The 23,483-nt window shown below is 44.7% G+C and overlaps 1 protein-coding gene across 2 annotated transcripts in view; it reads right to left on the reverse strand.

The window, feature by feature from the left end:
• ARHGEF12 (Rho guanine nucleotide exchange factor 12) overlaps positions 1–18,315 on the reverse strand; it is an 80,198-nt gene extending 61,883 nt beyond the window's left edge. For both annotated transcript variants that reach the window (XM_037409848.1, XM_037409849.1), the window contains exon 1: positions 18,158–18,315. In XM_037409848.1, coding sequence (XP_037265745.1) covers positions 18,158–18,189 — 32 coding nt within the window. In that variant the 5' untranslated portion in view covers positions 18,190–18,315. The remainder of the gene's footprint in view (positions 1–18,157) is intronic.
• Between the last annotated feature and the right edge of the window lie 5,168 nt (positions 18,316–23,483).

Genomic DNA, 23,483 nt, shown 5'->3' on the forward strand with positions numbered 1-23,483 from the left:
AGAAAAAGGATTTAAGCACAGGGCGCAGCAACAGCACTTTTGGAGAACTATTACGAGAACGAACTCTTGCAGCCAACACTGAATTTGTTCATTTCTTGGTCTAAGGCTTCTTTTACACTGTAAAAACTATACGATGGACTGGTGTAAGTAAACAGGGCCAGTTCTGCAGGTTGCTTCTTTCCTGAAATACTGAATTTCGGAAAAAACATTGCTTCCTAAAGCGCCAACCACCTTTTGAAGCCTATTAAGCCCTGACTCAAAATGTCACAAAGGCGGCATGCATCACAACTTTAGACAAAGTCCTCTTTCTTACTTAGGATAGGGAAGAGTATAGGAATAACTGATCCAGTATGACCACTGCAGAACTACACAGACCGGTTATGTAAGACTTAATTGTTGGCTGTAGTTTTTTTGCTTAAGCACATAATAAACTTACAATTTTTTACAGTATTAATTTTTATTTATATTTTATCTACAGCTTTGGGGGAAAAGCAACACAATGCATTCCTTTCAAGTACAAACTGATGCAGCTGCCAGGAAATAGTGTAAAAACAAGAAAGATTCAGGAATGGAAGCTTATATCTTGCTTCCTACTCTGATTTCCCAGATTTCCTTCCCTCAGTACTCTCTCAGCCACAGGACATAAGAAAACAATTTGGAGGAGAAAAAAAAAAATCTGTGATCAAAAAAAGCAAGAAAGAGTCTGGTGCAACCAGTTTTTTAGAAGAAATCAGAGATAGCCAAGATATGGCTAGAACTGTAAATGTAGCATCACTATTTTAAATCTACAGGGATTTCTACAGTCCTGGACAACAGCAGAGAAGGAAGATAATGAAAGAAGACATAGACAAGAGATGCCACTTTCCACATCATTTAAAAAGAACTCTCTCCTAAGAACATAGGAAAGATGGTAAAAGAATAAGTAGCTAACTCCTCATTTAGCCCCATTTCTTCGTCCTTCTAGAAAACGTGTAATAAAACATAAGACAATTAAGTTAAAGCTGCTAAAATACCACACAAGTTACAAGCCTGTATATTTCAGGTTTCATTTCCCAGAATTTTCATATCTCCTTGTTCTATCATTCTTTGCCAAGTAACCGCAGTTTTGGTCCCTGCTCCCTCCCTCACACTCTCTATTGATTAAGGAATGCTTCAGTGCTTGCCTGTACACAAACCACACACCCTGCAAGCAACATAAGCAATGCTCTTCTTGTTCAATAACAGTATTAGCAGCTCTCAGCTGGTCAGGCTGGGATATGGTAAATATTTATGTGAATTCACAGACCTTTACCCCAATAAGGAGCCAGGCATGGGAAAAGAACAGCTTCCCAGAGCTCCATACAGCGGAAGCAAAATGGTCCCCAAGGAATGGAGTCCACACCCCTGTGGAAAAAAAAAAAAAAAGTATCCATGGAGCAGCAAGAGCTGCACATCTGATCACTACCACTGCTGGCTGAGTTTCTGTAACAAAACCTAAGGCTTCAACACACTGAGCATCCTGTTTGCAACTTAGCTGAAGAGGCTGAACCTCGCTCACAATTTTTGGGAAGTTCTAAGAGGCATGGATGAAGAAACCTATTCTTGGAAAAGGATTTAGTTCAGACACAGGATATGGGATAGATGGATACATGCATTTTTAATCAATTAATCCCTAACATTACAACACATCACATCAATATACAAAAAGCTTGCCAATGCACTTCCTTAGCCCCTAAAATCATAACTGATAGGCAGAAGGGCTGTCCAGATCCCCCATCAGAGTATCTAAATACTTTATAAATCCGTATGTTATGAGCACTGACCCTCAACCTGCCTCTTTCATTTGGTGGGCTCAGGATGTTAATTCCTCCTATCTTTTATATAAAGCAACAAAATCCATACCATGCATCTCAAATGAACAGGAACTAGCAAAAGGCTGCTATGTTTTGTTTGGGGGTTTTTCTGAGAGAGAGAAAGAGATTGTAAATATAGAAGTACAGACAAGAAGATATGCAAGAAATCTGACATATTTCAGCAAGATCCTGCAAGAATACAGAGTCCACTAGATTACCTGCATCTTTTAGACACATCTGAGTGTTTTCAAGTACAAAAACAGTGGGCCTTTACTCAGAATGTAGATACCTACCTAGAAGTCACAAAAATGTTAGAGACATTGAACTCCAGTAAAGTTTACTTTAAGAAAAGTATGACCAATTTCTTTTTTATTTTCCCCTCCACAAAAAGGTCAGAACTCTCATATTTCATTCACAATGATACTTCTTTCTTGTCAAGAGAACTATAAAGTCTTCCTTTTTTTTTTTTTCCCCTCTTTGCTATGCTGCCTTATATTCAAGCGACGTCCATTTTATTTTTGCTTTAGACACATCTTGGTCTTTGACCTTCTGCCTTTACAGAACTGATACTGATCCTTCAATGCAGTTTCTGACAGCAGCAGCACCCAAACGTTGCCTGACCTGCAGCTGTCATCCACACACTTGTTCCATCGCCTGCAGGCAATTCCTTCCTGCCTTGCGCAGAGCTGTGCAGACCGACACAGCACAGCGGGTACGCTCCCCCTTCCCAGCACTGTGAAGCCTCCGTATCTTCATGTACTTTTATTGGCCTGAAATAGCAACAACTCACAAGCAGCATACAACTAAGAAATCTTCTGTTTGCCTACTTTGGCCATGCTTTATGGAAAAACAGAAGACAACTTGATGAACAAATGAGTTAATATTTCATTTGAGTATCCAAAGTATGTTGCATTACATAATAGTCAGTGGAAGTTAAAGATACAGAAGCTTCCCCTTAGCAATCTCTGCAAGTCAGAATAGACAATTTAAAGAGAGCTTACGTCAGATAAAGTAGTAATTTTGCAAAACCACTGCTTCACATATACAAACACTTCATTATTTCAGGTCCTTAGAAACATTCCTTAAATCACTGGAACTTAGTTTGAAAAATAGGAAACCGAGGTACAGAAACAGGAAATTATTTTTGCAGTAAAAAAGTAGATCAACAATTGCCGAAGTAGAAATACTATCCAGATTATCTGACCAGTACTAAGCCACTCTATCTTAAATTAGTACCATAATTCCTCTTTTAAAAGATTAGTAAGAGAAGTCTGCATGGCACCCCGTGAGGTACAGAAACCATGTTACAGAGACTTGGCATACACAACATCTTTGGGAAGGAAAGTTAAAGTGAGTGCTAGCAACGCACATGCAAGTAAGCCAAAAGACCTGCAAGCTTTTGGGTTTCAGAGCATTTTGCTACACAAGAGTTAACCAAATGCTTTTAGAATCCCAAATACCAGATGAGAACCCCCTAAAAAATAGCTCCATTTTTAAAGTACATTATTAGTTGACAGCTTTAGCAGTCACTATGTGAAACTCAACAGACAGCACGTGTAGAGTGCCAGGCAAAATTCAAATTGAAAACTGTCATAGAAGAAACAAGAGGAGGTCAAATCAAATGTGGGACAAGCTCCAGAGAAGTACTACCCACAGAGGAAAGGATGATTTAGACATGAAAGAAACTGATAAACTGAGCAGGCTGAGAAAACACAAATGCAGGGGTAGAGGACAAGAAAATATAACAGCTCTCTACTGCTTGTGATACAACCCAATTTATTATGTACCTCACTGAATGATTCACCATACAAGTCCTCTAGCTCTGCTCTGCACAAAACCCACCTTCCAGGCTCCAGCCAGCTGACTAAAAAGCACGTATCAGCACAAGTTAGGATTAGACCGGCAACCTACTTTACAGAGTCAATCACTACAAGACTGAATCACATCTGTCCGTTTTTAATGCATGGCTGCATTAACCCTAAGCAGAATGCAGTGCTTGGGAAAAAAAAAAAAAAACACCTTCAAAAAAAGAAAATAGTGAAGTCGTCAAAACTTTAAGCACAATTGTTAATTGCACGCATTTACTAGTAATAGCTATTACTGAAATAAAGTATCTGATAACCCAAGAAAAAATTACAGAAGGACCCATCATTTTCCACTGTGACACACAATATGCTACTGAACAATTTTTTACAGACAGTTATTAAAATAAGAAAGTTCTGGTACAAATATGGAAACTGATTAAAAGACAGCTGTAAAGTCTGCTACATCTGTGATGCAATAAAGAAAAATACCTATCTGTAAAAGCAAAAAGTGAAAGATCCTTTATGAAAGAGAACCCTAATTCTTTCAGTCTCATTGTCTGGGCTGACTTCTGGCGTAGGAAAATGGGATATATGGAGCTTCATTTAAAAGGTCATACTGTTTCCTTCCTTGATCTTTTACCACGAACAATTTTAGAAGGCATTAAACATTTCAGAACAGCCTATCTAAACACATTTTTGCTTATCCTGTCATTGAATTAAGTTCAACCGATTCCAGTAAGCCTGTAATGAAAAAAAAGGCCCCCAAAACAGCTCTGAAACACAGTATTTATTCCAGTCACTAAATTAAAGCTTGAATCAATGCCAAACCAGCATACTAAACGAGAGAGAAAAGTAATTATTGTATAGTTGACAAATTGAAAAGAGAGAAAAATGAGAACAGGGATACTCCATTTTCTAAGATAAAATCTACTTCATTCATAGCAAACTGCTGAACATAGTTATTTAAACTGTGTCATAATTCAAAGAGGTAAAAACACAAGAACAATAACATGGGTTTAGCACTCAATACCTAGTTATGGTACACTCTATTGCTGAAAATTTTCAGCAATAAATACTTTCAGGCCTAAAAAACTTTACCAACTGCTTATATATTAAGAACCAGGGTCAGGGGGGCAAGCTGAACTTATTCTTTCCAAAGGATTTTGCAGGTCATTCACAACTCACCATAGACTTCATCCTGCCCCAGCTCTACAATACAATACAAATTTTAAAAAAAATAATAATAATTAAAAAAAAGGACATGAACTGCAACAAAATGTTGACCCCGTAAGTCAGCCAGCACTGGATTTACTGTTACTGTATTACACATCTGTAGCCTTACACTCCCAAATTCTAAACGTGGGGTGGGGGCAAACAAACATGCAAGGTCGCAATACCTGTATTCACAGCCCCAGCCTCTGAAAATGCAGAAATCCATTTCTTTAACACACTAGAACGTACTTCCATTCTCTCATCGCTTCAGTGAGACAAGGAACATACAACCACCGATATTTAGAGTCCACAGTGTTTCCAGACATTGACTATGAGCCAAATATCAGTTTGAGTTACCTCCCCTAGAATTAATTTTATTTCAGAGTCTGTCCTATTGACAATTTCTCCTTTGCCCTCAAGCCAATGCATAATCAACAGTCTTTTCCAGGGCTCTCCATCTCCCCGCTTCACACCAACCATCACGCCTAAAGCACACCGCTGGAGCCCTGCAAAGGGTCAGGAGACGGGCAGGGAGAAAAAGAAGATTTTAGATCTTGCCAGAATGCTTTACCATTGTAACTGCAACAGCGCATTTGCCTCTTACTTTGAAATTCCAAAGGATGAGCGTTCACACAGCTAGTTATACCCGTGTAATTATGACGGTATGTTTCCTCAAAGGGGCAGGCCAGCACTTTGGTGGGGCCTGGCAGCTGATTCATCTGAAGTTTTTCATATTTGCTCACAAGCCGAGTACTGCTGCAGCTTCGAGACACTTCCTGCATTAGCCTCTGGAGGGGGAATGGTGCTAAAAGCAGGCAAATTTTAACACCGTAATTGCAGCTGCTTTTCAGATAACACTTGATCATCAAATATACAAAATTAAGTATTATAATTTCCATTTAAGCAGAGCATGCACACAGCTTACCTACAGAAACTTTATTATACTTGTTCTTATCAGCTAGATCTGAGAGTCATCCATGCTTGCAAGAAACCAGAACTCCCTCAATGTTGTATCAAAGCATGCTCCAAACACCATATACAGACCTCCCTCTCCAATTTCCACTGTACTGTATTAACATGATTACTACCCATCAGCAGCTGTCAACAGCCAAACACTCTCACAGGACTAAACAAAACGTTGCATTATCACCATAACCAACAGCTGAGTTTAAGTAACTGAGATGATTCAAGTCACCACACATGCAAGAAACTTGTAAATATAAAAATTAAGCACTGGTCACCGGCAAAACATCAGTTCTCAGTGCACTGAACCAGTATTAGAAATAATAGTTTTCTTTAAACTTGTTAACGGCCCACAGTAAGGCAATTTCTCCCAAGGTATTTTCTGCCTGGGGTTCTGAAATGGAATATATGTAATCAGACCACTGCAGCATGGAAACCACCAGGATGCCAACAGAAGTGCTTTAATTTAAAGCAAACATCTCCACATGATGGAAAAGAGGGAGGCGGAGCAGAAGTACAGGCAGCTCGCAATCTTACAAGACAAAATTTACTTGCTACTGAGCATTTCTTCCTGCGTGTTATCATGCAACTGAACTCGATCGACTGCCATTGAGAAAGAGATCCTGGGGCCCCAGTGACAGCCAAAGTGTTTGTCACTGACAAAGGGCTGCCCCACAGATCTGTTATTCCCGTGCCAGATTCATGCAGCCTGACATCTCCAGCCAGTGCACACACAGCTGGAGAGGTAACGGAGACAAAGGGAGGATACAGCACTCGTGGATTCTCAGAGCATGCGACCACCTTCAGGAATACTACTAGCTTTAGCCTGACTGAGAAAGAACTTCTGAAAATCCCACAGGAAACAAGCTTTCCATTTTTGGGTCCCAGATATTTGAGTAGGCTTCTCATTGCCATACAGCTAATCACTGTATTTCAAAATTTACTACCACAGCAAACTGATCCAAATACAACTTTGAGAAGAAGATGAAGAGATTTCACATGGGGATTTAAATAAACAAGGTCCCTGAACGGAACAGTCTTTGTTTGAAGTGTCCAGAGTCCCTCTGTGCCTGTCCTCACAATCAATTAGAAATTAATTAAAAAAAAAAAACCAAAAACACACACACAAAAAAAACCACACCCAAACCCCACCTCATTATTTGCATGTTCTTTGTTATTTTTTTCCTCTTGATCTAACTGTGGAAATCATTCTTTTGGGGCTAATTGCAGTTTTGATCTAAAAGGTATTTCATTTAAAAGAAAAAAGGAAAAGAAAAATTCAATCCCTACACACCCTCTAAACGAACACTTTATTTTGGGAAAAATACGTTCTCACTTCCCAATAAAACCAGGGAAACAACTTGTTTTGGTGGAATACACTTCAAGTTTCTGAAGCTGATCCAACAACTGATCAAAACCCATCAATATTCCAAGAAGCATATTATAGACCTGAAGGAGCCATTTTCTCCGTACACAAAAAGCAACAGATGGAGCAAGATTCTCAGCGCACTCCGAGCTCCTGTGATGTTGTTGTCATTGCAGTAAGCAAGCAGGCTCAGTGAAGCTACCTCCCAGTAGCCACAGAGCCACGATGATTTAAAAAAAAAATAAATAAATAAATTTTTTAAAAAAAAAAAAAGCTAGGGCGAAAGGAGCAGGTTCTCTCCATCTGGCTGGATTCCAGCAAGAGGATTTAGATCTGCAGGCTGCCCAAAACTCGAACCTGTTGCAAGGCTATTTCCTCTCCCCCGTGCAGCTAAGCTTAATTATCTGCTTCTGCTTTACACGTGATCCAGGAGCTCTGCTGTGAGAACGAGCCTCCTCCAGTCAGGCTGGTGCTAACTGTCAAAACAAGCCACCATCAGCACACAGCAACTCTTCCCTCCTTGCTGGATCTCACAGCCAGGCAAGCACCTTTCACGCTACCAGGAAAGAAGTGTCTTCCTGGCCGAAACCAGGGACTGTGCATCTGGATCACTAGGGGCAGAGCACAGCCAGATACCCCACTTACGAAAGGGGAGTCAGAAGCATGGGTGAACAGGTGCAGACACCAAAAAATATAGTTAATGTCTCACTGATGAGTGCAAAACCTGATAATAAGTCTACTAAAAGGAAAAGGGAGAGGAGGTCAAGGTTTGCTATGCAATACATACAGTTGAAGTTGCACTGGTTAACATCCAAAATAAACAACACACTAGCATTTAAAGCTATCACCAACATTCCTACATCTTTCCACGCTGGAAGAACACAGAAGTGTACTTGCCTGCCTCTTTTTTTTTTTTTTTTTCCCCCCCTCCGTCCCCCAGTATTAAGGGGGTTTATTCCCACAACAATTTCCATAGTGTGAGTGGGCTGAACATTTTACGTAACTTCAGGGACCTGACATGCCCGAGTGTCAAACTTAGGCCTGAAAGGGCTGCAGTGCTTGGCAACTTTATACCTACCAACCACTGAGTAAATATTATCAAACTTGCACGTGAAGGCACCCACCACTGAAGCAACTAAACCAGACACAGAGCACAGTTCTTCAAGATCATGTATCCATTTCTGAACTATTACAAGATATTTTATTTTACTGCTGAAGGTTCTACTGTAACTCAAGGGTAGAGAAGAAGTCGGCAACAAAGGTATTCATACTACCAGTGCCCTACAGACTTTGACGCATCCTTACAACAAAGAAAATCCCACAACAATTGCAAACGGCTCTCTCTGCAGTATCCCCATACCACCTTCACCAGCCAAAATTATTGAGCTTGTTGGTTTGCTAAGATCAGATCTGCACCCACATGAACCACTTCCGCTACTGAAACCACAGGGACTACGCAGGGCAAACCACAACCTATCATTTTGTCTCTCTAAACAGACAGCAAGAACAAATTGCCAACTTGAGAGCTGCAGTTCATCACTATGAGATCTCTAAGCTAAGAGCTTTTATCCTTGACACAGAAGTATTTCTGATAAACCATCGTTCACACACACACGCATTTAGGAAGTTCACATAAATTCACTCCCTTCTCTCTACTACAGTTCCCCCTGAGTATCTTTTCAAAGTTGTTATGATGCTGCCTACCTAACTCAGGTCAGATGGCTATACACCAGTCTGCAGCAGTGAAAATCACTCTCTTAAAACCAGAAACAACTTGAGAAGAACAGCTTGCTTTTGGGTTGAAGTCACTGCTTAATTTGGGACATCACAGTAATTTCTCAGAATGCAGAAGAAATTATCGACACAGATCAGAAAACCACACTATTTTCTTGCAAGCACCAACTTTGAAAGCTACTTAACAAAAGAAAAGGAATCATCATCATGGCTCAAATACTGTCAACATGGGACTTGCTCCCACTCAAAGCAGAGCAAAATTTTAGAAGGCATTACAACTGCTGGAAGAGTTTCCCAGTCCTGAACAGTATTTGCACAGCCTCCTCAAGAAATAGACAGGTACTCCCAGACACCAAGCACACATGTTCAGTCCTCCACAGAAAACACAGTTGTAGCCTTGGCTTGTCAGGGGTTTTTGCCTTACACTAGCAGGTCTTACTTTGTCCCTTGTGGCTGATGTTTGCCTTCAGAAACCACTGGCAGACAGGAAACCTCTCTCCTATCTGGCAGTTGCCACCACCTCTCCCATTTCTCTCCCTCTCGCTCATTTCCTATTGACTTTCATGTCTTACATTGCAGCCTTTTCCTATTTCCTTTTTCTCCTCGCTCATTATAACTTCTCTCCTTCGATTCTCCTCTTTTCTCCTTTTTTCCAACACTTTTCTGGTGGCTTTGATCTTAGTCCCTACACATCAGAATATTCTTCTGCATCTGGGCACAACAGAAGCATGCAGTGGTGCCTCTGTGCACCAGTGTTGAGTGCTGAGAGGAGACGCCTTGTCTGATGTGCTGCCAATAAGCTACGCTAACAGCCACTATCATAACAGGGTAAAAAGACTTCCAAGCAGCCATCAGATACTTTAGGTAAGCCTACAGGTTGAAGCTTGTATGTTTATGGGAGTGGCGGACTCAGAATCCCATACCTGTCTTGGATCAGTCTAGTGCTTTATTAAATAGATGGGCCTTTTCCTCCAGACTGGGAAATGCTCGCTCAGGTTAATCCAGGTCCCACCTAAGCTTTCCAGCCCCCTCCCAGCACTACAGCTCACTCAGGACTCCACAAAAGAGTATCCAACTCTTCACAGGTTACTAGTTCATCTTGGGAAGTCACCCACGCTCTCGGTAAAGTGATTGCCTGTGATACCACAAACCAGGATTCACCGTCTGCAAATAAATTCAACATGAGCTTCTCAAATAAGAACAGTTGTGCTGCTACTTAGGGTTTTCAGGAGGAACAGCACCTGGACAGGAGTAATATTTCCACCAATATCTCTGAAGCCTTCCAATACATATTTCAGGAGCTCCCAATACATATTTCAGGAGCTCAAGAGCAGAGAGAGATCAGTTCAAGTCTTGCCCTTGCACATACGCTTCTTGTGCCATCTGAGAGCAACCAAGAACTCCCAGAACCCAAGGATTCTCCCTTAGGTTTCCAGCACCAGCACCGCAACTTCTTCATAGCCACCAAAAGAGGCCCTTTTGCTCAATACACACAGTTCAGTCCATCTTTTACATAGCCCTGTGCCGTGGTGATAAAACGTTTAGTTTTTCTGAACCCTTAAATGAACTGAGACCCAAGTGCCATGTGCCAGACAGCACAGACTGTTAGCGTGCCAGTCCTGCAAGAAACACCACCTATCTTCAGCAGGACGTTTGTCAGGATCCAAGTAGCTAATATGACCATGATCCAGACAGATTACAACCAAATTATTCCAAGTACTGGAACTCACGTGCCCTGCCTTAGGATCCTTTCCACCTCAGGTATTCAGCCTCAGGAAGCACACTGTTCATTTGCTTTTCCAGTGCCAGAGCAATTTAATAAAGCACTTTACCAACCGACATCACAGAGCCCAGAAGTTTCAGTGTTGTCAAAACAAAGCTTAAAATAGCCAGGCAGATAACATTTAAGCCTTTGCCAGCAAATGTAAACAGCAATGCTTCTTATTTACCATCAGACTTTGCTAAATGGTGCAACTATGCAAGAAAGGGTTCCTGTTCATTGCTCCGAGAAATGAAATAGACCCAATACTGAAAATACTCAAGGAAAGGATGCAGGGTAATAACAAAGCACAAGTGATGTTTAGTAGACCATTTGTGAATGTCACAGTCTGAACATTGTTTGTTTTGTTTTTACTATTTATACTTATGCTTACATTTGAAGCATAAGGACACTGCTTTTTCCTGTCATTTTTAATATATTTATTTTTAAATGTTTTCTTTTAAAAGAAAAGTGAGTAAACCTTGTTTTTTCCTGTCTTTTTCTAAGTGTGCTGTTCCTATTCTGTATGTATCCTGCCTTGTATTTTATCCCTTGTACATTCTTAATCAAACACCGCACATTTTACATCCTTTTTCATTTTACTAATCAATTTGCTACTGCTTCCCCCGTCCTTATTCTGAGCCCTCTCTTCTGATGTTAAGACATTATCTACATCCAGGCTCCTGACCCTTAGTTTAATCAAGCTGAGACATGAACTAACACTTCTGTTCTTTAAACCTAGTAATTACCCAGAACAGGGCCACAGAACATAGCATAGCATCACCTACCAGAAAGTATGCGTTCAAGTCTATTTTCTCTTAGTGCTATTGGCATTCATTACACAAGAAAGATCTAGTTATCTCAAAGCAGATAAAATATCAGGACTAGAGTGAAAGAAGGGAGAGTGCTTATGCAGAGGAATATTTGCAGAGCCTTAGGAATGCTACAATAAGCATTTGTAATTTGTAATTTGTAATTATTACAAAATAATTTTTATTAACAACTCAGATCACCCAGTCTAGAAACTCAAAGCTAATACAAATGGGATTCATTAATAAGTCTCCTACTGCTGATTTTCAGAGGGAAGGAAGAGGCATTCAATGAGAAACCTGGTGGATAAAGCCTTGAAAGCAAGAGCCCAAGCTTATCTTTCAAGCAGCACAGCCAACATACTTCTCCGGTGACCCAGAAGGATCACCTAGAGGTTTAAGTGGAGAATTCAGCCTCCAGACCAAGGCAAACACTGCTCCTCTTTGAGATACTTTGCACAACTACAAGCTATAGCACTGGGCTGGCTGGGGTGGGGGTTGACGGTTGTAACCATGACAGGCCAACAATGCTATCCAGAACACTGTGGAAAAAATGGGGAAAAAAACAGTTAATGCCAAAAATCCTGTTAATTAGACTCCAAAGTTTCTTGGGAAAGCAAGGAAACAGAAGCAGGCATCGAAGCTACTCACTGAACCAGATTCACACAAAATGCTTAAGGCACAAATCCACTAGGAGACATCCCCCACCCACCCACCCCACCCCCCTTCTTGAAATAATCAAAAGATCTTGGGATATAGTCATGAAATATGCAAAGTAACTGGTACAGGTGTCTGCACCACTTTCCCCAGGCAAATACACGAATGCTGCATACTGCCTTCAGATGGACTGCCAAATAATCTTCAGTGCCTAAATCACTACCTTCACAACATGATACAGAATAGTTCCAAGAGTAAACAGAAGATTACTTTGACTTCCAGCAGGAGGACCGTGGTCAATGCTGCCACCCTTAAGGACCAAGAAACTCTTCTACGCTATGGGTCATGCTCATCAATACAGAAGTCAGTTCTATAAAGATTGGTCTGAGAAGTTCAAAAATGAATACCACAAAGCTCACCAGTGACCTCAGCAACTTCTGCTCCAAGGGTAAGATGCACATTTCTTCTCAGACATCTCTAAACAGGGCAGCAGCAGGCATTAACAAACCGAAACAGAACGGTGATCTTTAAGAACTCCAATGCGCCAACAATTGTCCACAGGCAGAAAGGGGAGGGGCACAACACCAAAAAGGACAACCCGTATGTGACAGTAATTAGTGGTGTCAGTGCAGATCAGCACTCAAACACTACCGTGGTAAGTCAAAGAGTTCTCCGCAGAACAGGCTGTATCAGGCTGGGAAACGCAGAGGCCTCACCACCTGGCAGAAGGGTTTCTGTGTTTCACGTGACGAGGCCCCTGTGGATATCCCTTGGACAGGAATGGTATCTGAAGAGCTCACATTATCACCAGGCCGTTTCTCCAGACTTTTCATGCAGTCCTGCACACCCTCTAGGCTTTTCAAAACTAGCTCTGACGAGTATTTTTTGCTGCTAAATGTATCACACCCTGACTCCTGCGGAGCTAGACAAGATTTTTAAAAGTATAAAATTGAAGTAGCATACATCCCAGTGCCATGCCTACTCTACCCATTTGAAACAATAATAAATGCCATAATAGGAGTTATGTGCACAGGGAGAATTATACAATTGGGCTAACAGATGAAATATCATTCCTGCCTCCACCCAAATAATCATGACGCCCACAGCTCTATTCAAAACTTGAAAATCAAGCTCACCTCAACTTCTGTCTCCAGTAAAAACCCTAATAAACTATGCAGCATGAACTGGCAGCATTTGCTTCCTAGCCAATAGTAAACATCACGGACAGTACTCTCTTCTGACAGCTTCAATAAAAGCAAAATAAAAAATGAATTTATGCACAGACTGTGTCAACTGCTTATTTGCAAACATAGTGAAGGCACAATGATGGAAAGCACAAGGCAACTTACCTCAATGACTATTACACTTTTTAGCCCACAGAAACAGACATTGTGCTGCAGCCAACTTTTCATAAATATTAGATCTTACAAACTCTACTAATTAAATAAAATGCATGATAACAACATCTAGCTACTCAATAACACTAAGGGCAGTTAAAGAAATCCCAGTTACTACAGGGACTTACAAACAGCCAAAGACAGAGAAAGTGCATCTAAGCAGATAAGAAACAATTAGGGTCTATTTTAGTACCAAGTCAGGAGCAAATCAGGAATTAAAACCTCTCAAAGGTAATTATGTGTAAATTCTACCTCTCCTATTTTCCAATCATAGCAACAGAAACTACAGCACTGTTATAAATAAAACTCATTTGCAAGCAACTGCATAGGAAGAGTCATCGGTTCCTCAACAAGGTACTGCAAAAGCAGAAAGAGCCTCCATTCTTTTATCGTGCTTTATTAAACAGACAGAAACATAAAGCATGTTCTGTAGCTGTGCAATTGCTCAACTCTGCAGCATGTTTGGAATGGTTACAGGAAGAAAAATAAAGTTAACGATGAGAAAAAAAAAAAAGAATTAATAGCATACAAATGTTTCTTTAGTGTCATAACAGGATACAGCAGAGTTCTGATCATCCTTCGGTGGCCAACCAGAGCCTGCAAATGGCCGAATTTCATCCCAGCCCCAGTATGTCCTTGCAAAGAATAAAACCCCTACCTCGCTCAGCCATGTGCTGCCTGCCACAAACGGCAGAACAGAGCAAGGCTGGAAGCCAGCCGGCCTGCCCAAGTGCGGCTGGGCCAGAAGAGCTCAGAAGTGAGTGCACGCTGGCACACTCATGTGCAGTCCCACAGAAGAAACGGAAAACCACCTCCTCTAACATACCCTACCCAGAGTGGGGTCCCAAAGCTTTAGATAGTCCCTGTAGCCCAGTCTCCCCCTTCCAAAATCCTCACGCTGACAGCCCAAAACAATACCCAGCAAAAAAAAATCCAACCTAGCACTAGTAACTAGACAGGAATTTGAGGAAGAACAAGAACAGAAATTTTCAGGTTTGAAAGTGTGGCAAATCTCATCTAAATCCAGAGCTGGATGAAGACAAGCAGGCATCTTATCATTCATTCACCTGACCAATTTCAGATACCTACTTCAGGATAATCAATGGTCCCCTAGATGTGCCCAGTTTCTTCCACTAACTATAAAGGCAATCTTGATGGCCAGCTCAGATAGAGATGTCTACCTCAAAAACTTACTAAGTCAAGCAAGATAAATGCCACCTGAGGAGGCCTCTAAACAAATACAGTATAGCTAAGAGAATTAAATTAAAAGGGTATAAATGTTTACAAACGTGAAGTGGCAGAGCAGTAAGGCTTCTGAAGATTGTGTGGTGTGGTCCACTGGGCAACAGGATATGAAAAGAAGCAGCTGACAAAGTAAAAGAACATCCCCAAAGAAAGAAGAGGAAGTAAATGTCACTGGCTTTAAGTTCTGGCTCTCTCATAGCATCAGAAGCCATGTAGTGCATCATGGCTATCCTGGGGCACTTTTTGCTTATGTATTTCTAAACCTCAAGTATTACGAGAAAATCTTTTTTTTCTGCTAGCACCCTTTACTCGTTTCTCCAAATGCTGAGTAGCTGACTGGGAACGGGATGTATCAGATGCTTCCTCAGTAAGGTTGCTGAACAGTCATTACGTTCTCAGAAGTCTTAACATCTGTTATGCCTTTTTGTTTAATACCTGGTATTCCCCCATTTCCCCAGGCATTCACTTCCCTCCAGTCTTAAGACACTAGAAGAAAACGATGTTGCTTTGTTAGCCAGCTGGATAACAGCTCAGCTGTTCAACTCGGCGATGAAGCATAACCTGCATCAAAATGAAAAGGGTTAAGGTTTGGTCCACAGAGAAAATTACCCCAGATGTATGAGATATGAACTGGCACGACTGTATTTCAGCATAGTCTCAGACACTAAAATCCATTGAACTTTTGGGGTGAGGGGCAGGGAAGTATTATGAGAAAAAAAAAAAGGGCAGGAAAAAAGAAGGAGGGGGCTTAATGAAAACATCATTTATCATACTGGCTACCGAACAGCACTAGAAATGGCCATTCATACATTCCTTCTGATTTACATATACATTAATGTCATACATGACATCAACAAGAACGTAAAAGACATAAAACATGTAAAGGATGGGACGAGTTCAGCCTGGACAAGGGAAATGTCAAACAGCTATCAAAACACTCGGTATGATTACTATCTTAAACTGAAGGGATACAAAAGTAAATATTTGCTGCCTGTAACAGGGCTTTAAGCAGCTACACATATGTAAAGCTAACAGAGAAAAATGCAGGCCCATGCTACCCTGTTATATTCACAATGCCACTGGGCACAAGATGCAAGCTGGGTTTTTCTGTTTTAAGACAGTTCCCAACTCGGTCCCACCGAGGAAGGGCACCGACAAATACAGAGAGAATTGAACACGTCGTACAATTTATAGCATGTAGGTGTAATGACACTAGAAGCATCAAGTTTATTTATAGTGCACCTGTTTTACATTCCAAGCTTAGGAGCTGGATTTAAAGAGGCAATGCAGAGGCTTCTTGGGCCTAACGGGAAAGCAAGCTTTTCACCAACACAACTGCTAGGACAACAGTGACCAAAACCCACCCCATCTCCAGATCCTGCACAACGCTGCCGATAAAAAGGAGGGGCCTTGCTCCAGACATCCACATGCTAATAACACGCACCACTGCCACATCATCCAGCGTTCTGCTGAAAGGTTTGGCTGGGGAATAGATGGGCCACACCGCCAGAATTCCCTTTGCAGCCCCAGAGCTGGGCTTCCTGCAGGCCAGAGGCGAAGGGCTGTGGCAAGGCTTCCCTGCTTCCCCGCGCTCCCCCAATCGTCACACAACCCTGCTGCCAGAAAGCTTCCGACTGCCAGGGTTATGAAGACAGCTCCTTACCTGACATTAAAAGTCTTTTGAACCAAAACCTTAATGGCACACCAAACAGAAACATCCTCTTGCCACCACTGAAAGCAAAAGGAAACGCGACATCTTTTGTCTCTGCCACATTTTCAATTAGGCTGTTCCAATTCAATAACGGAAAGTATTTTGTTTTACTAAGAAGCAAATTAAATTCCCTGTCCTCATGCTTTTCCTTTCCATGCATCACTCAACTGCTTCTTGGTATGAAAATCCTATCATTCCTTTTGATATCGCCCAACCTGCCATAAGACATACCCTCTCAAGTACGTGACAAAATTCTCACAAAGCCACTGAAACACCACCTTCTGTTTACTGTCACCGTCTTGTCTGGTACAGAAGAAGTGCGTCCTGTGACACAGGGTTGCATGGACCAGGACATATTTTTTTTAACTACTAGAAATAATTTTTTTAAATAGTCTATTTTAATGTCATTAAATAGAGATTTATTTTTGCACACACAGTGCAAAAGAAAAAAAACATTGGCTTTCTTCTGTCACCAATTCTGCTAGTACATGCTACACAATTCATTTCAAAGACTTAGTACTCCATGAACAGCACAGTCATAAACACAAACCATAGGTGGTTCTGAGCTGTACAAGAGCTCTTTCACGCCGCTCAGGCACTGTACTGTCTGTTAAGACCTGTGGAACCATGAAAAGGACTAAGTGTAAGCGAGAACTACACTTGCTCTCTTTCCTGCCTGTACCTCGAGTCTAAAAGGTAACCTCGAGCACCCATAAGCATCGCCAACCTGCCCCAGCCCTGGCTTCTCTCCTGTGCCAGAACTGGCCATATCGGTCATGAAAGGCTAGCGAGGCCTTCAACACACACATTCACACCTTAACTACTCAACGTGCACAATTAAGGAGAATATAACAAAACACATAGTAGAAGTTTCTTCAGCTTACAAATGTAAAAAAAGGTATCTCTTCCTCTCTTCAAAAGAGCCTGAAGACACTTACTCCATACTTCTGCCTAAAAAGCATGTAAGAGGTTTCCTACTTGATTTTTTTTCTTACAATAGAAAATACATGTTCTTCTTCCTCTGTCTCTGAAGCATCCCAGTACAAGCGCAAGAACCCCAGACTGCTAATGAAATGCACATGGCAGCACCTGCAGAGAAGCCCAGAGGCTTGAGCAGGTATCTAAAGCATGGAACAGATTACTGCTAAGGTAGTGTAGACGCCAGCAGACATTCCTGCTCATCAACTATCCTTCCTGCCCTCACCTGAAGTGACCTCTCTTTGGAAGGCTACAATGCTTGACCTAAAGAGAAGCAAGGGCATCCTCTGCACGGTTTTTGAGTTCAGGCTCCAGCTGTATCCTACAGTCTTGTCACTCCTCTTGCTTTAACTTCTGGCAGGAGCAGTTGCTTTTGGTGTTCCTCCCAGCACCAACCCATCCGGGAAGCTGAATTGCAACCTCTAGATCGTACAAAGTCAGCCTGGCAGGCCTGAAAGCTGTTGGACTTGAAATACTCCAGTTTCAAAGTTAACCCACTTGCCTTGACAGTCAACCACCGTAGGTATGTACCAACTCCCAGAAATTCAGATTTAATCCCGCTTTTCTGATTCTGCCTGTCCCGCTGTCACTCGTCAGAATGCAAAGTACACGAGCTCTGGGAAGAGCCTAGACTTTATAAAATAAAAAAAAAAAAAAAAAAAAAGGAAGAAAACTCATTTTATACTGACCTGTCCGTGATTGTGGACTGTGTGCCACTCATTGGAGCCTTTGGCAATAAGTCGTATTATCCAATTTACATTTTACTATTACTGCAGGAATATTTAACGAGGCTTTGCCCCCCACATGCACTGAGGTTCAGGATCCAGCCTTGGTCCAGAAGAGGCATGCACAGAGGACAAATTCAGTTCAAGGGCGGGGGGGGGGGGGGGGGGGGGGGGGGCCGGAATCCAGAACAACTCCGAAACTCTTCTTGCAGTCACCCAGAATATCCAGACCACGGAAGTGGGGCGTGGGGGATGTTCAGGAACAACTCCGACAACAAAACAAAAGCCAAAAAAGCAACCAAAAGCAGCCGTGCCCCTCGACGCTCCCTCGGCCCCCAGGCGGGGGGAATACAACGCGTTGCCGAGCAGGAAAAATCCTCCGAAGGCAGCGATCCTCTGCGGCGCGAAGCTCCAGCGCGGAGGGCAGCCCCGGCGCCGGCGGCTGCTGGCGGGGCTCCCCACGCCGGGGCCGCACGCCCACCGCCCCCGGGCCGAGGGGTGCCCGCCGGCCGCGGGGCGCCCCCTCCCCGCCGCTGTTTACGGCCTCTCGCCCGCGGGGGGCGGGCGGCGCGCCCTGCCCGCTTGCCGGTGTCCCGAGGGCCGCGCTGGGGCCCATGTCCCGCCGCCGGCCCGCCCCGACCCCCCGCCCGCCGGCTCGCCCGCAGGGGGGTCGGGCAGGGCGGCCGCCCCGCCGCCGCCCTTAGGCCTGCAGGTCCATGCCCCGCCGCTCCGCCTGTCCCGCTTTGGCCCGAGCTACAGCGGGGCGCGGCGGCCCGGCCTGGCCGGCGAGGGCCCCCCCCGGGAGGGCTCGGTCCGCTCGGGCCCCGGCCTGCGCGCTGCTCGCTCCGGCCCGGTTCAGGGCAAAGTCCCGCGGCGACCACTGGCGACGCGGCCCTGCCGCCGGCCCCGCTGCGCTGCTGAGAGGCGGGAGCCGCGCGTCCCGGCGGAGCCTGCGCCGAGCCGGGCCGGGCCGGGCCGCCTCCGCGCTCTCCCCTCCCCCGCACTCCGGGGGGGGGCTGCACCTCCGGGCCGCCTCACGCCGCCCCCGCCCCTCCCGCCGTGTCCTTCCGCCGCCGCCGACCCCTCCGTCGGCAGCAGGCCGCCGCTCCTCCCTCCCGGCCACGGCGCCGGCCGGGCCCGGCCCTGCCCAGCCCCGCGGTCCTTCGCCTTCCCCTTCGGCGCAGGAGCGGGCCGGGAGCGGGGATCGGCTCACCGCCCCACCAGGCCCGGCGCCTCGCCCCCCCGGCACCGGGCGCCGCTCCGCATCCAGACCCGGCGCTCCGGGCCGAGCCCCGCGGCCCCCCCCCCCGCGCCGCCCGGGGTCCCCCCGCGGGGCTCCAGCGGGCCGCGGCCTGCCCCGGCCCCGGGGGGTGAACGCGGGGCCGGGCCGGGCCCCCGGGCGCTCAGGGGACCCGCCGGGCCGGCCTCAGCCGTGTGCAGGCCGGCGGGTGCTGCCTTCGCTTCCCACCGAACGGATTCACAGCGACCTCCCCTCGGGCCCGCCGCCCGGGCCGGTCCCCTCCATGTGCCACCCTGGCCCGACCAGCCGTCGGGTTTGGGGTGTACGGGCTCTGGGGGCAGGGGCGCCCGTGCCTCCCCACGCACGGCGTGGAAAGTACGACAACGAAGAAACTCGGGAAGAAAGTAACGAGCAAACTAAGGCAGTGAGGTGCCGCAGGCGCGCAGCTGAGGGGCTCAGGCAGTGCCCCCTGCGCCGCAGACCCCGACCATCCACAGCGCTGTGCCGAATCCCGAGGCCCTGCACTTCCACCATGCCTTTCGTCGGGGATTCTTCTCGCAGAAGGTCGACAAAACCCCGAGATGAGAACGAGCACTGATCCCTCCCTGAGCACATCGCAGCCTTCCCAGAACACGGGCGGCCCAGGGCCTGTTCCTGCCCCACTTAACATAAAAAATCCCCTCCAACACGAAAAGGTGAGCGACGTAGACTGCTGCCCCTTACCATACCTGCTAAACATACAATATACGGACATTCAAATTTCAGCATGGGTAGATTTTCCCCTCCTCAGCCACAGCTCTCTAGAGAAACCCATCCTTGCTGGTACATTGCTCTAGCTCCCTGCCATCTGTGCCCCGTAGGACACAGCTTTGGAGAGAAAGGCCCATCTCGATTCCACACACATTTCAACAGCAGAGCCTGTTCCTGACAGTGCACAAACAGCACAAAGCAAGCCATAAGAGATCAGAAGCTGAGTTTTAGGCACGTTACCTAATCCCAAAATCTCGTTGCCAGCACAAGGGGATAAATAAGATGGAATAATATCTATATGCTAGAACTTCAGGAACATTCCATGCTACTGTGCTTCATGTCACCAGGAATTAAAGCTCATGAGCTCCACGGGAGTGGAATAGAAAGCAGGACAGCTCCACTGCCAGGGAAGGTGGGCATGAATACCTGGCCTCCTAGTGCAGAGGGACTTGTGGAACATCAGTCTTTCCTGCCACACGCCAACAGACCAAAATAATCTTATTAGCTAATCCAAATCATACAGGACACCATCCTCCCTCCCTTTAATTAATCTTACCTTGATATACTTCTTCAAGGCCAGGACAATGGACTTGGAAAGAGTCTGGAAAACAGGGTTCTGGAAACTCGGGACCAGATACATCATTAAGCATGCAGGACCGTACCTTGCTTGAAGCTATAGTCAGGACCCTGCTGTTCCACAACATGCAGCTTTTCCCCCCCTTGGAGTGAAGCGAGCATGAATCAGGAAGCCAGGAGACTGATAGTCTGAAGAATTTGTCGTTTTGATGAAGTACATTGCAAAGAGAGGAAGCATGGGATGAAATAATTTTCTACGTGATACTTGACATATATATGCAGGACATTTATACTTCCTCTTTTCATTTCCTTTTGAGGAAGACAGAGGCTTGGGAAAAAAAAAAAAGGCCGGGGGGTGGGGGGGAGAAGTGCATGGCACGCAACCACAGGTGCCTCTCATTCTGCAGCTGTATGCAATACATTGGCCAGTGGTAATGGAGTGAATGAATAACTATATCTATCCACATTTATTATATATCTCTTTAGTGCATCTCCTCTGCAGTCAAGCCCTCCCTGCTTTTAACTTGGGGAACATCAAGTTCTGTGCCTTGAGAAAGGAAGACTCCTGGGAGATCTTTTTCATGGCAGGCCCAGCATTTGCATGCTAGGTCTTGATGCTTTTTTATTACTTTAATTATATTTTATTGAGCATGACAACATAATGACAACAACAATTAGCTGGACGAAATCCTAAAAAAAAAATATATATATATATATGGGAAGGAGAAGGAAGCTTATCCACTGCTGCAGTGAATTGATGCAAAATTCAGTGGAGTGACAGTGATTAACATCTGACAAAAATTTGCTCAGTATTGTCAAAGGCAGCATCACACAAGACTATACCAGTGACAAAAAGGAAGCATAAACTTCTGCCATGGGGTTCAGTAGATTAACTCTTGCTCATAATGGGCTGCATTCACATTTCAATGTTTAATGCAACTATTAAAAAGAAAAAGCACTAATAAAACAATTCAACATTGGGAAGAGACGAAAACAGGGTTCTGGAAACTCAGGATCAGATACATCATTAGGCATGCAAGACCATACCTTGCTTGAAGCTATATTCAATACATTCTGAAACCGTAACTGCTTCTCTTTTCTGCAAATGCTGATTTTTTCGGTTGGGAGCTGGTTGCATATTTACATTAATATGGGTGCATATTTATGATACTTCTGCCTAGGCAGTTTCACAATGTGAAATCCGGGGGGTGGGGAGGGGAAATCAATAAGCAGTTACACTGCGCAGTACCAATTGAAAGGTTGGGGTGGGTTTTGGTAGCTCTGAAGTCGTCACTTTGAATATACATAGAGTACCACACACAGACATATATGCTAGAAGTGGAAACTGCGTACTAAGTTCATCAGTCCGTGCCGCCAGGGCAAAGCACCAACGTCCCCCACAGCCCGTTTTTCACAATCCAGAGCAACTCAGGTAAGGAGGACCCTGAAGCAAAAGGTTGACTCCTGCGAAATATAACTTCTTTGCCTTAAAGGGTGGCACAAAAAGGGCACGTCCCTGGAGGTGCCTTGTACGGGGTTGCGGAGAAGGCGGGATGGCAGAGAAAGGTTTCCCCGAGGGTTCCTTGCAGAAAGTCCGAAGCTCTCCAGGCTCGCCGCGGAGCTCACCGAGGAGCTCTTGCCATCTGCTGGGAACGCCGCGTACGGCACCTCTTCCCGAAACTTGCCTGCAATATTAATGCAGCCTGCTGGCAGGCGGGCGGCGAGGTGCAGCTCACCGCCTGGGTCCCCCTTTGAAGGGGCGTGTGGGGCGGTGGAGCTGGGGGGGGGCTGTGCCTGCTGCGCTCCGGCCGCCGCGGTGCACCCGTGGCCGTCTGGCCAGGCTTTGCACCCCTACGGACTCTGCGAAGCAGCAAAAGATGATCCTACCTTTACGCCCCGATGCCGGATTTATCACACTGCCTTGCCTCTGACAGCTGCTATACTTCAAATTTGAAGTATGAGCAAACAGTGAATGTAATCGGGTTTCTTTCAGGAAAATTTCACTTTGTAACGTTTCAGACAGGATTATCGGCCGTTAGAGCAATTTACCTGTGAGTGCAATGGATCTCCTGCAGACCTCAAGTAAGGAACAGATAGGTTTGTAAAACTGTGTGCTGTTAAGTTGGACATGATGGGCTATTAGCTGAGTTTTGCTGACCTCCATCATAAAAATTAAATGGATAATGTCTTTTAGTCTTTTAACTTTTGCTACTTACCAGTAATCAATTTAAGACCAGTGACAGAATGCACCAGTATTTTGGACTATTACGTAAACTTACCATAAATTGCCATGCCAACCACTGTTTGGAAAAAAAAAAAAAAAAAAGTCAGATGCTTTTGCAAAGCAACAGTCAACCTTTACTCCTTGCACAGCTGGAGAGGAAAGGCACAGGGGAAATGACTCCCAAGGCCGACAGAGAAGACAGCTCGTTTCCCAAACGTGCGTATGAATTCATGACTCCTGAAGAACAGACAAGACCTTGACCTCGTGTCAGGGATGGGGTAAGCCTGACTGCTCTCAAGCTTAGCACAACTTAAACCTTCCTGCCTTACTGATTTTTTTGTAGTGCCCTGCAATCCCATCCAATCAAACTCACCTAAGAGCTAACAGCTGCTGCTTAGTTCAGCATCCTTTGATCCTGGGGGACTACTCTGGCACAAGATTCTTCTGAGCCAGCTGAGAATGTGTGTGGGATTTTGTTATTCGCTGAGATTCAACTTTTG

This window comes from Falco rusticolus, chromosome 16, assembly GCF_015220075.1.
Source record: "Falco rusticolus isolate bFalRus1 chromosome 16, bFalRus1.pri, whole genome shotgun sequence".
NCBI lineage: Eukaryota > Metazoa > Chordata > Aves > Falconiformes > Falconidae > Falco > Falco rusticolus.